Genomic DNA, 12,415 nt, shown 5'->3' on the forward strand with positions numbered 1-12,415 from the left:
ATGGGTTTCGTGCTAGATTTTCTGAGGCCTAATGGTACCAAACTATCATTAATAATTTTATGTTTTTTTAATAATTTTTATTCATATTTTTTAATAACTTAATTGTAAAAATTATATATATATAAATTTTTTATAATTATGGGTTTTGTGCTAGATTTTCTGAACCCCAGTGGTACCAAACTATCATTAATAGTTTTATGTTTTTTTTTATAATTTTTATTCATATTTTTTAATAACTTAATTGTAAAAATTATATATATATAATTTTTATAATTATGGGTTTCGTGCTAGATTTTCTGAGGCCCAGTGGTACCAAACTATCATTAATAATTTTATGTTTTTTTAATAATTTTTATTCATATTTTTTAATAAATTAATTATAAAAATTATATATATATATATATATATATATATATATATATATATATATAATTTTTATAATTATGGGTTTCGTGCTAGATTTTCTGAGGCCCAGTGGTACCAAACTATCATTAATAATTTTATATTTTTTTTAATAGTTTTTATTCATATTTTTAATAAATTAATTGTAAAAATTATATATATAATTTTATATATATACCTATTGGTTCCGGGCTAGATATTTAGAGGCTCAGTGACACAATATAAGATAATTAAACAAAATGAATTCTAAGCTAAAATACTACACAATACTACGCTACAAGGCTCTAAATTTTACTACGCTAAAAAGGTCTACGTTTTACTACACTAAAAAGGTCTACATTTTACTACGCTAAAAAATAATCTAAACTAAACGGCATAAAAACACATAAATATACATGAGGATATTAACAAACACATTTTTTAGACTAATTTACATATTTTTATACAACACTAAAATTAAATCCGGATAAAATTTAACATGCTAGTTTCGGAAAAAATAAACACAAACCGAAATAGAACACATACAAATCAAGTAATATGCATTGTTATAAAAGTTTCAACTTAAAATAAATCGAAATACCTCGATTTAGAATTTTCGGAATGTAAATAGATCGAAATTTTGACTCCGGAAGAGTGAATCCGCAATAACACGAAGCTCTACTCGACTGTGGGACCACCAATCTTCAACGTTTATGTGCCGGGGGGACCCAATTTTCTTTTTTTTTTTTAAAATGGAGCAGAATCGGGGGGGGGGGACCAAAAGGGAGTAAAATAATGAAGATGAAACGAAGAAGAAGAAGACGGAAGGATTTTTGATAAGGGGTATAGCGCCATTAATAGTGGCACTATGTAAGATGAGATTTTGGGGTATAGCGCCATTAATAGAGGCGCTATGTAAGATGTGTCAGTTTTACTATATATAACGCCACAAAAAGTGGCGCTATACAGTAACGGTGCAGTTACCGTTACTGTATAGCGCCACTTTTTGTGGCGTTATATATAGTTTGGTAACTTTTTTTTTAACACTTATTTGCGTATTTTGAGTATAAAAAAACCACATTTTGGTTCCGGACTCTCCTATTCTTCAAGTAGAGAGGTGTGTTCTACACATTGCCCAAAATTTTCACTTATAATATTTAAAATATAAAAATATAAAGAAGTAAGCAGAAGCGATGAGAAAAATTTGATCTATTTACAAAGTATAATTTGTCAAGGAGTGAGGGTTACATAATTCATTTTGGACGAGAATAGCTCCGCGTGTTACATGTTTTTCTCGCTTTCCTACTGCTACTCCTTCCTTCTAAAAAGAATATTGAATTTATAGTAATTTATGGTGCAAGGAATATATTTACAACCTTAATTGTTTATTAAGTATATAATTTAAAATTATCATAAAATTAAAGCTCTTTTATGATTGAAGATAGAAAAAAAGAATTTTTCCTAACAATTGTATAACATTGGCAACAAAAAATTTTAAGGGTAAAAACAAAACTTTTAATAGTATAATATTACCAAAAATTTATCGGATAAATTGTTTAACTTCGAATAGTAAATTTGACCCTTTTTTCGTATAAAGAAATTCCTCACCTCACAAAAACCATTGCCGCTGACTTTCTTTCTGACAATGGCTGCAGTCGCCGAGAGTTCTTCAGTTCCGTCGAAGGAAGACAAGCCTGTCATTGTTAGAGTTAAGAGAAAAGCTTTCCAATCTCGCGTCGACGCTTTCTGTGAGTTTCTAGGGTTGTAACAGTCATCTTTTTTTGCTATTTTCAGTCTATTTGGGATCTTAAATTTTCAATTATTCTAACTCTTTTGCACTGACAGGGCTCGAAATCAACGAGAGGCCATTGAAACGGCCGTTGCTTGACTTTGAGAAGCTTTCAATTTCTGATTCTTCAAGTAGAGGTGAGTTAAATATTTTGACGGTTAACACTTCTAATTTTAGTATTGATAATTCGGACATTGATTTTCTTAGTTAAGAAAATAATAGAATTTATGTATCTAAAAGCTATACTTTTTATATTAACAGGGATTTATGTATCTAAAAGCTATACTTTTTAAAATGTTGCGGGTTCAAACCATACCTGAGATAAAAGCTTAGTATTTAAGTGGAGAAAGGTAGAGGACTAACGGGCAGGGGCATTATCACTGAGTTTCAAACGTCACTAGCCTTTGGGGATTTCTTGGTTATCAGGCAAAAATTATGTGAGATATGTTTTATCCACCTATCTGTGTATCTATAATGTTAATTGGTTACTATGTGGATCCTTGACGTCGATTGTAGTTTAGAATGCTGTTTCAATGGTTGTGACAGAACAGGTCTTTTCTTTTTTGGGTACTGCTATGTACCTTATCAAAAAAAAAAAAAAAACCTTATAAAAAATAATTATTTTCAGTGGAGGAATTGAAGAGCAGAAAGGTTCTTGTGCGACATGTGGAGACAGTAACTAGCTCAAAGGTTACCGTTGATATCCTGAAGTCGTTTGCGGTTAGTGTAATATATTCCACATTTTTAACTCTCTTTTACATATCGTATTTTTGAGTAATATGCTTGAAGTATGAGAATTTGTAACACTTGCATTCTCGAGACAACATTTAGAAGGGTCTAATAGCTGTTTTTTAGCAGTCGGCTCCAGTAGATTCTTCGGAAGTCAAAGAGAAAGCTGAGATAAGGCGAAGTTTTAGGGCAGAAAATGTAAGCCCTTTCTTGATTGACTTACAGACACGTGACCAAATGTATAAGAAATCCGCGTCAGCCTGAGCTTCAGCTTAATGTGATTAATGTGTTATGTGCAGAAACAAGATCAACTACTTGCCAAGGCTAAGCAAAAGCAAGAGGTAAAATCAGAGTTTGATCCCATCATATCTTCTTATAGAATAATGGAATATTTGTTTCACTGTTATTACCGAAGATGGTTATACATAACTTTCAGTTATGTGTAATTGTTTATTCTAGGTACATTTTATGGGTGGAATCTTTCCTTTCGTACTAGCTAATAACATTTTTCACCACGCAGGATGTAACTTGCTATTTTATGCTTTATTTGTGGAAAGCTTTTTTTCTTTTTCCCTTTTTATCTTATGTATTTATTTCTGGTGGAACCCACTTATAGGATTTCACTGGGCTTGTTGTGGTTGTTGTATTTATTTCTAGTGGGGGAAGTGATTATGTCAATGGAGAAACAATCACATTGGAATAAACAAGAATTACTTGCAGTGGTTTAGTCTACTAGTAAGCGAAATAATACTAGCTTACATTCTTAAATTCCATTTGATTCTAACATTCAGAATCAGAATTTGGAAAACAAAAGGAAGGAAAGATGATTATAAGTTGCCCAATATGTTGAGAGGTACTTGAACCGATCTGGTTAAGGAAACAAAACCATCTATAAGAACTGTTTGCATGGATATATGCCTGAACAAACTAAGCAAGTGAAACTAATAGTATTCATTTCATATCTGATATTTGGGTTGACTAAAGGAAGAACAGAAAATATTGTGTATGTGGAACAATTGAGGAAGAAATACTTTTTCGTTTAATCACCTATGGAAAAGGATTTAAACATTTTTTTAGTTTATTAACTTGAATGCCTACTTTCAAGTGCATCTTTTAAACTTTTTAACTTTGTACCTGCAGGTGATTGTTTGCTAAATCTAGCTTATGAGGGTGTATTGCTAGTTAAGCAAAGTCCATATCTAATTTGCTATTGGTATTGCATTCTAGAAGTTTGTAATTGAATTCAATGATTCGTATTGGGTTGTGAAGTTTGTGCCTGAAGCATCACTCTTGCCTTTTGTGTATTACAGTATTATCAAAATTGATTCATGCTATTAATCTTTTGGTTTCAAGTGGGTTTTGAATACTTTAATAGTAATTCTTGTTTTACTAGAGTTACTTTTATTTCCTCCTAATTAGATGTTTCAAGGTTTTTTGCAATTTAACTTATCATGCTCTTTCCTCTTTTAGGATTTGTCAAAAAATGCCCGGTTTGAGCAAATATGGAAAAGCAGAAAAGAAAAGGAAAAACTGATGCACGACGAAGAGCTGAATGAGATGTGTCGACTATATGATGTTATTCGTGTTGATACCGAAGAAAAAAAGCATGAAGTGCAAGAGGAGTAAGTTTAATTGTCATTATGCTAGGATTGAAACTCCAATTGTTACTGCCACACGGTGTTATCTTTTCCTTCACAAATGGATAAAATCTGGTTTTGTGGTGTCAATGCAGGACTACCGATTTAGAAGATCACAGGATGATGTCCCAATATTTGCCTCTCTTACGAGAAGTCATGCCTAGTGCTGCTGAAGAAATTGAGTCAGAGATTCATAATTACAAGGCCAAACAAGGTTCTTTATTGCTTTGGTCCTTTTTCAGGAATTCCTTTTCAAATTCAATCTTGTGTACTTCCTCTGGGAAGGGAATCTCTATAGGTTGCTCTATGAAGTTTCATCAGTTTGAGAAATTTCTTGAACTTGTTTATATTCTGAAACAAAATGAGACTGTTGAAGTTGTAGCTCATTGATTTTTATTTTTTGGCTAAATAGGGAATAGAGCATACTGTCTATGTTCCATGTTTGCTGTCTGCTGTGAGGTTATTGAAGGTTTTGCTAATTGCTGTGCAGGGTCTTCAGATGGTTATGTATATGATTATTATGCTGTTAAGGATGATACCAACACCGACGAAGATATTGCTAGCCCTTTTCCATTGTAAGGATTCATACAGCAAAATAATTTTTCTTCAGCTGGTATCTTTTCCTTTTAATTCTTATTAAAATAGTTGATGCGGTTGTTTTAGGGTACAGGTTGATGATGATGATGACTACTATGATGGTCCTGATTATTCAGACGACGATTCTGATGATTCCAATGGTCTTCTCCCTTGCCTTTCCCATCCCCTCTTAGTTATCATTTGTTATTTAAGGTGCTTTTGGTTAAACATGGTTTAATATTCTAACTTTTTGGTTTTCAGCTGAACACAATCCCTGGAATGATTATCCAGATGAAGAGGAATCTGAAGATGAGGATGAAGATGAAACACAGTCATCAGGTGACAAATCAGAAGTTTTAAGCAGCACTTCTCAAGACCAATATGGATCCGAAACTGTTGGTGTAATTTCTTTTCAAAATGAGGACGTGGGCCGAGAGGACTGGTCAGATTATGCAGATCCATTAGTTGATGGTGAGTCCGATGGTGAAGATTACAATGATGATGATGAAGACATTTGGTGACCATCACTAGATACCCTGTTTAACTTTCTCATCAAGTACCTAATTCGTGCATACCTGTATATGTCTCTCCAGATCATAGTTAACCTTGTGAATGGCATGTGGTTCTTTTAACCGGCTATTACTGCTGTCTAGGCTGCAGGCTGATCAAATCTGGTGAGATTTGGCCTGGAAATTTTTCCCATAGCGTTCTAAAACAAATCTCGCCAGTATTATCAATCTCAATCAGGTTTCCAATCTTAAGTACCCTTCTAACTGTAGTTATCTAGTGTAAAAAATTTATGACTGCATTATTGTTGTTTGGTTTCAAATTATTGTTGTCCAGTTTGTTCTGGTTGAATGGTTTGGACTCGTTTCAAATTCAGAACTGCTTGGTGGTAGAGATAGAAAGGAGTGAGTCCGGAACCAAAATGTGGTTCTTTTTGACTAAAAGAACGAAAATATGTGGAAAAAAAAACTTAGTAACCAAAATATGTATAGCATAACGCTATACTTTAACGGCCGTTGGCCAGTTAAGTATAGCGTTCTTTAGTAAACGCTATACATATAGCGTTCTTTAGTAAAACGCTATATTTATATAGCGTTTTTTACTAAAACGCCATACATATTAAGTGGGCCCACAAATAATTCTTCTGTGCTTAACTGGCATAACAATAATTCAATTGGGTATAACGTTTTTTTTAAAAGATGCTATACCTCAAATAATTGAACCCCCGGACTGGTTTTTGCCTTATTTAAAGAGGCAAGGATTTTGTAAAAATCCATTCACAAACATTTCAAGTCTTCTGAAATTTTTTCTTTGATAAGTTGTTCTTCATTTTGTCATAATGTCTGAAGAACGAAGAATTAGGGTTTCACTATATTTGGGGGGAGGGGAGGGGGGATGAGGTTGTAGCGGCGAATAACTCAGTACACTATAGTTTATTTCCACAGTCTCATGTTAAGTTGTCACTTACAATGTAGTACGATAAATTGGTATCGTTGATATGTAAAAAAAATGAGTGCGAGCAAACGTTCAGTGAATCTTAAAATAATCGGAAGATATCCGTATTCTGTGACTTCGCAAGGGGTTACTTGTTATGCTGAGTTTAACATCGAAGACGATGAAACTCTGAGAGATTTTTTGGGGACTCCGAATGAATACATGGAATTTATTGTGATAAAACTATTGGAAATGTACGTCAAGGCTGAAGACGTTCGCAATAATGAGGTTGCACAAAGTAGGAAAATCCCTCAATCATCGGGTGGTTATTTTGGAGCAGTTTTAACCGAACAAATTCCGGCTGAAAGAGTTTGGTCGAATCTAAACTTATATCCACGGGCGAATGAGGAGCGGAGAAATAATTTCCCCCTAGTATACATAATCCGCAAGTCGAGTGGTAATTTTCCTTTGTGTTACGATGTATATTTTTGTGTATTACATTTGTATTAATACTCATATATTTCATAGGGGGTACCGACCAGATATGAATTTTACAAGTTATGAACCGACGGCTAGTTGGAATATGCCTAGTTTTGGTGTGTTGAATCATTGTGGTCCATCTGGTAGTCAGCATCAACATGATAATGTGCATCATGGGATATCAACATATTATGATTTGTAAGTGAATATTTAAAGTTATATGTATTGTTTGGACAAATTTCAGTAACTCATTATTTCTTTGGTTGTGCAGTGAAAACAAGCAACTTGATGGTCGTGTAAGGTTGTATTGTGGTCCGGTCCCGAGCCTAAATGGGCTAAATAGGCCGGGCCCAAGCGGTCCCGGGCTTGACGGTTCTGGAGGGTGGAACCGGCCCATTGTGGGCCTAAGCCCACATGGTCCCGGGCTAAATGGGCCGGGCCCATGGGCTTAAACGAGCCTAAGTGTTCTGCGCTATTTTTTTTGATTTTTTTTTATCTAAGGCAATTTCTTGTAAATTATATTATATAATTGTGACTTAAATCTTCTAATTCAAATTTAAACACAAAAAATTGTAAAGAAATATTCAAGGGAATGCCTTATAATTTTTTATTATTACGACATTAACAAAAAATAGCAATATCTTTCTTAGTCTTCCTCCCCCCAATGGAATGAGCACAACAAGGTGCTAATACCACCATTAAAAAGGAAAAAAACTAATGAAGATGTACCAAAATACAAGTTACATATTAGCCTACATATTATCTCTAACAAATTTCATAAATCCTTCAAGGTTCAGAGGAATTTCCGTTGGTGGTGGCGGAAAAGAAGCTTGTTCATCACCGCTTCCGGGCAAAGCAGCATCCTCCGCAAGTTCCGCTAGCATTTCTTCATAAGCTTCGTCTATCTCCGGTTGTGTTTCAGCAAGTCCAAAATTTCTTCTTTCCGAACGGATCCAATCTCTGAAGAGTACTGATTTTTCCAAGCTCTCCCTCATAGACGCTCTATGATCACCGATTTGAAGTCTCGCTTGACTGAAAGCGCTCTCCGATGCCACTGTTGAAGCTTGAATACTTAAAATATCTCGAGCCATCCTTGAAAGAACCAGATAGTATTTTCTTTGTCCTTCAGCCATTCTAAAACATCAAAGGAGCCGTCGGGATTCTCTGATTCAAGTCCATGCGACAAATAAACATGAAGCTCATTTAGTTGTGAATTATTACCAATATTATCACCTTGAGAACCCCTGAACTCCGTCCAAGAATTAAGTGCATTTAGGCCCGCAGTTCTTTTAGATGATTGCGAACTAGACGAAGTAGGAGTTAGAACATTTGGTCTAGCATGATCTAAGGCAAGTTGATAAGCATTATAAATTGTTTAAGTATTTATATAATTGAGGCTTTTGCATCTGCAAGTGTAGCAAATTCCTCATCTGAAAGTGATAAAGCCTTATAAATATTTGTATACCAAAAGTGAGGACCTCCTAATTTCATGGTAGGATTTAACATGACAGCAACACCAAAAATAGGGGGGATAGAGAACAAATATTTTTTAAACTTATCTTTCATAGAATTAATAGCAAGTTGATAAATTACCCCACCCTCTGAAAATTGAGTAAACAAATCTGCAAGTGCTGCAATATAAACTAAACAGTTAGAAATAGTAGGATAATATTGCCCAGATAATTCATTTGTAGCAACATGAAATTGTTCTAAAAAGTCTACAAGAATTTTAACATTAGTCCAATCCTGATTTGCAAGGTGCTCATCATCATTATTACCATCACCACCAACTCGAGCATCAAACGTTGCGTTTATTGGGTTTCTACATTCATATGCAACAACTAAACTTTCATACATGTAATTCCATCTAGTCGGACAAGGTTTAGGAACTTTTCTTTCTCTAAGGCCAAATTCATCACATTTTTTAAAATATTCTCTAAGTCTACTTCTACGGCTTGAATAAAAAAGCCAATTAAGAGCCATTTTAACCTTTTCAATTTCAACATTTAATATTTTCATACCATCACCGATGATTAAATGGTAAATATGACAAATACATCTAACATGGAAAATATTACTAAATGCAGGATTTAGTGTAGTTGTAAGCAAGCCTATAGCATTAGTGTTACTAGAAGCATTATCCATTGAAATTGACATTATTTTATCTCTAATGCAAAAATATCTACAAATATCTGCAACTGTGTTAGCAATAAACTTGCCTGTGTGACGTGAATTAATTATTCTATAAGCAATAATACGCTTTTGCATTTTCCATTCCTCATCAATCCAATGAGTGGTAACAGTAAGATAATCACAGTCATTACCACTTTTACCAATATCAGTAGTAATAGAAAAACGACAATTTATATGAGTAAAAATAGCGCAAATATTATTCATATTCATGTTTATATTTATAAATATCGCGCTTTACGGTTGCGCGAGGCCATCCTTTATAAGTAGGATTAAAAACTCGTCTAATATAATGCACAAAGTGAGGGTTAGAAGGAAAACTATAGGGTAAGCACATAACAGTAACTATTTTTGCCAATTCTTCACGATCTTTATTTGGATCGTAATATAAAATGCCACCGGTAACAGTATTAGTTCCTGGTTGAACTAGATTTGACCCGATACTAGGGTTAACCTGAGTACCTACAATTGTCTCCTCTTGCGCAGCTTTCATTTGAAGAAATCTAGCTTTATCTTTAGGGTGTGTCTTTATGTGTCTAGTCAAAATACCCGTACCGCTACGGTCTCCAGTAAATTTATGAGTCATCAAAGTCCCACAAGTTTTACACTTAGCCTTTGATCTCTTAGTTGAATAAAAAAGTGCCAAACAAGAGATGTTTCGCACCGTCTAGAAGGTTGTCTATTAAAAGTAGGGGTTACTACAGGAGGGTTAGGCGGGGCATCATTTGGATTATTTTCAGTTGGGTTAACAACGGGACTAGTATCATCTAAATCCGGTTGCGTTTCATCTAAATCATCATTTTCCTCATTATTTTCATCGATAGTTGGATTACCATAAAGAGTATTCATGTATTCATCATTTAATTGTTGACCTGGTACAATATCATGGTAAAATTGGCTATCGATAAATTGAAAACAAGGGTTATCACTATCAAGAATAATAGGTGGAGGAGGACGGGTAACACGTCTGGGTCGGCGAGCCGGGGGAGGAGTAGTAGCTTGGCCATTAGATTCACCAATTTTAGATTTTCCCTTACCACCAAATATTTTTTTTCAAAGAAAAGGCCATATTAATTATAATTATACAAACTAAAACAAACAAAACTATAATATTAAAACTTGAGAGTTGGAACGAGTTTATTGAATTGACGAACAACTTCTTGAAAATTGTATATCATTGAAGACTTGAATACTTCAATTCACCAACTTCACAATTTTTCACAAATTGCAATAATAAAGTAAACAATTATAGGAGAAAATTAGAGAGAGATTGATGATTTTGTGAGTAAAAAATAAAAGAATGAGGGGGTATTTATAGTTAAGAATAGGGAAAAGGTGTAACTATAAAAAGTTTGGGGGGAAAATGGCTATTTTTTAAAAAGCCAAACGGCTAAATTGGCAGGCCAACGACTAGTTTTTAAACTTCCAACCGTTGGCCAATTTTAAATTTTTTTTTGAAAAATAGCCGTTGGGCCCGGTTGAACCGGCCAATGCCCGCCAGCTGGACCCGGGATAAACGGTCTTGGGCTCGCGGTCTCTCCATGCTGGACCGGCCCATAGTGGGCTCCTAGGACCTCTTAGGATCGGACCATACGGGCCAGCCCGTTTAGCCCAAAGCCCATGTGGGCTCGCTGTCCCGGGCTGGGCCCGGACCACAATACATCCTTATGGTCCTGTCCTAACTCAATTGCCCGAAGACGATGTATTTACTCGAGATCTGGCAGATGCATAGAGTCAGGAAGAGAATAATGATTATGACAACAACGACGATGAGTCTGGAGATGACACACCCTTCCCTAACGAGAGTGATGAGGAGGAGGAAGAGAATGCCGAACCTTATTTGATGAGGGAGCATGCTCCACCTCTCGTTAGACCAAGAGTGTACGAGTCCCACGTGCCGTTTCATTCAAGGCATATTCCCTACCTTGATAATTTGCCAAGTACGCTGGATGTGGATGCCCTCACAAGGGATATTGACGAACTTCGGACAACAATGTGGGATGAATCTAGACCAACGGTGTTGGAAAAAGGGATATTTTTTCCTGATAAGGCGTGCCTAAGCAGGGCTGTGAAAATGTGCAGCGTAAAAGAATGTCGTGAGATGACGATATGAGAGTCATCTCCGGATGTATACAAGGTTGTTTTCCGTATATGGTTTACGGGTTGTAATTGGATACTGCGTACGATAAAGAAGAAAACAAGCATGTGAAAAGTGGATAAATACATTAGCACCCACAATTGTAAAATGGACACATTCAGTGGGAATCACTTCAACTTGGATGACTTGATTTCTCTTCTCTTGATTCCACACATTGAAGCGTCCATAAGGTACAAGATCAAAGAGTGTATTACATCCGTCTACCAGGAATATGGGTGTACCATTACCAAGAGAAAGGCAATATCTCGGGCGCAAACGTGCGTTTGAAATTATTTGTGGTGACTGGGATAAATCATTTGCATCTCTACCCCAGTACATGGCTGCATCACAACACTTTAATCCCGTGACTGTTGTTGAATGAAAACTTGAGCGGAGTGCGGGAATACCAAAATATATATATTCAGATACGTGTTTTGGGCATTTAAACCGATAATTGATGGTTTTGTGCATTGCCGGCCGGTAATATCCATAGACAATACTCATGTCTATGGAAAGTATGATATTATGTTGTTGATCTCCATTGCAGTTGATCACGACCTACTCCGCACTACTAATTATGTAGCGAGAGAGGGTCGGAGCAGTTTTTACCCGATTTTGGGTCGGGATCGATATCCACAGAGAGCTAGAAATGGAGTCGAGTATCTATCTAGTTTAGGATTTCGTATATGTATCAAATTACACTTCTAATCATTTTTGAGGGTTTTCTTTATAATTATACTTTTAACAAACTACAAATTGTAAATTAAGCTAAGAGTTAAATGCTACGGGTTGTTCAAATAGTTTAAAGGGCACTAGGGTAGTGACATCCGCCTAGGTGGTCAATTGACGGGTACTTGAGTCTAAGGCACAATTGACATGATTGAGGAGTATGATATAACCGTTGCACTACTTTACCCACTCTACACCTCTCGATGGTTCAAGTGATTTTGCCCAATTGACTTTCTCAAGACCAACTAGATATGCAAATTTGCATAAGCAACTTAGGGTTCAAGTCGGGTATTACTCTCTCGAGGTTTAACCCTTTAATTGGGGCTA

The 12,415-nt window shown here is 35.4% G+C and overlaps 1 protein-coding gene across 2 annotated transcripts; it reads left to right on the forward strand.

The window, feature by feature from the left end:
- Nucleotides 1–1,963: 1,963 nt before the first annotated feature.
- On the forward strand, nt 1,964–5,970 carry LOC104219488 (RNA-directed DNA methylation 4). 2 transcript variants are annotated; one of them, XM_009770177.2, is made up of 10 exons: nt 1,964–2,129; nt 2,227–2,307; nt 2,799–2,890; nt 3,026–3,097; nt 3,199–3,240; nt 4,370–4,521; nt 4,632–4,750; nt 5,027–5,111; nt 5,200–5,273; nt 5,374–5,970. In XM_009770177.2, exons 1-10 carry the CDS (start codon nt 2,027–2,029, stop codon nt 5,631–5,633), a joined length of 1,080 nt encoding a protein of 359 aa, XP_009768479.1. In that variant the 5' UTR covers nt 1,964–2,026; the 3' UTR covers nt 5,634–5,970. The 2 variants fall into 2 exon arrangements, with proteins under 2 accessions (XP_009768479.1, XP_009768480.1); XM_009770178.2 differs by having other exon boundaries at nt 3,029–3,097.
- Nucleotides 5,971–12,415: the final 6,445 nt, after the last annotated feature.

This window comes from Nicotiana sylvestris, chromosome 6 (genome assembly GCF_000393655.2).
Source record: "Nicotiana sylvestris chromosome 6, ASM39365v2, whole genome shotgun sequence".
Lineage (NCBI taxonomy): Eukaryota > Viridiplantae > Streptophyta > Magnoliopsida > Solanales > Solanaceae > Nicotiana > Nicotiana sylvestris.

Bases quoted from the DNA above. Each gene is read 5' to 3' on its own strand.
- LOC104219488 (XM_009770177.2), top strand. From the start codon at position 2,027: ATGGCTGCAGTCGCCGAGAGTTCTTCAGTTCCGTCGAAGGAAGACAAG. The intron at 2,891-3,025 runs GTTAGTGTAATA...GCTGTTTTTTAG, and splicing joins ATATCCTGAAGTCGTTTGCG to CAGTCGGCTCCAGTAGATTC. The intron at 4,522-4,631 runs GTAAGTTTAATT...GTGTCAATGCAG, and splicing joins AAGCATGAAGTGCAAGAGGA to GACTACCGATTTAGAAGATC.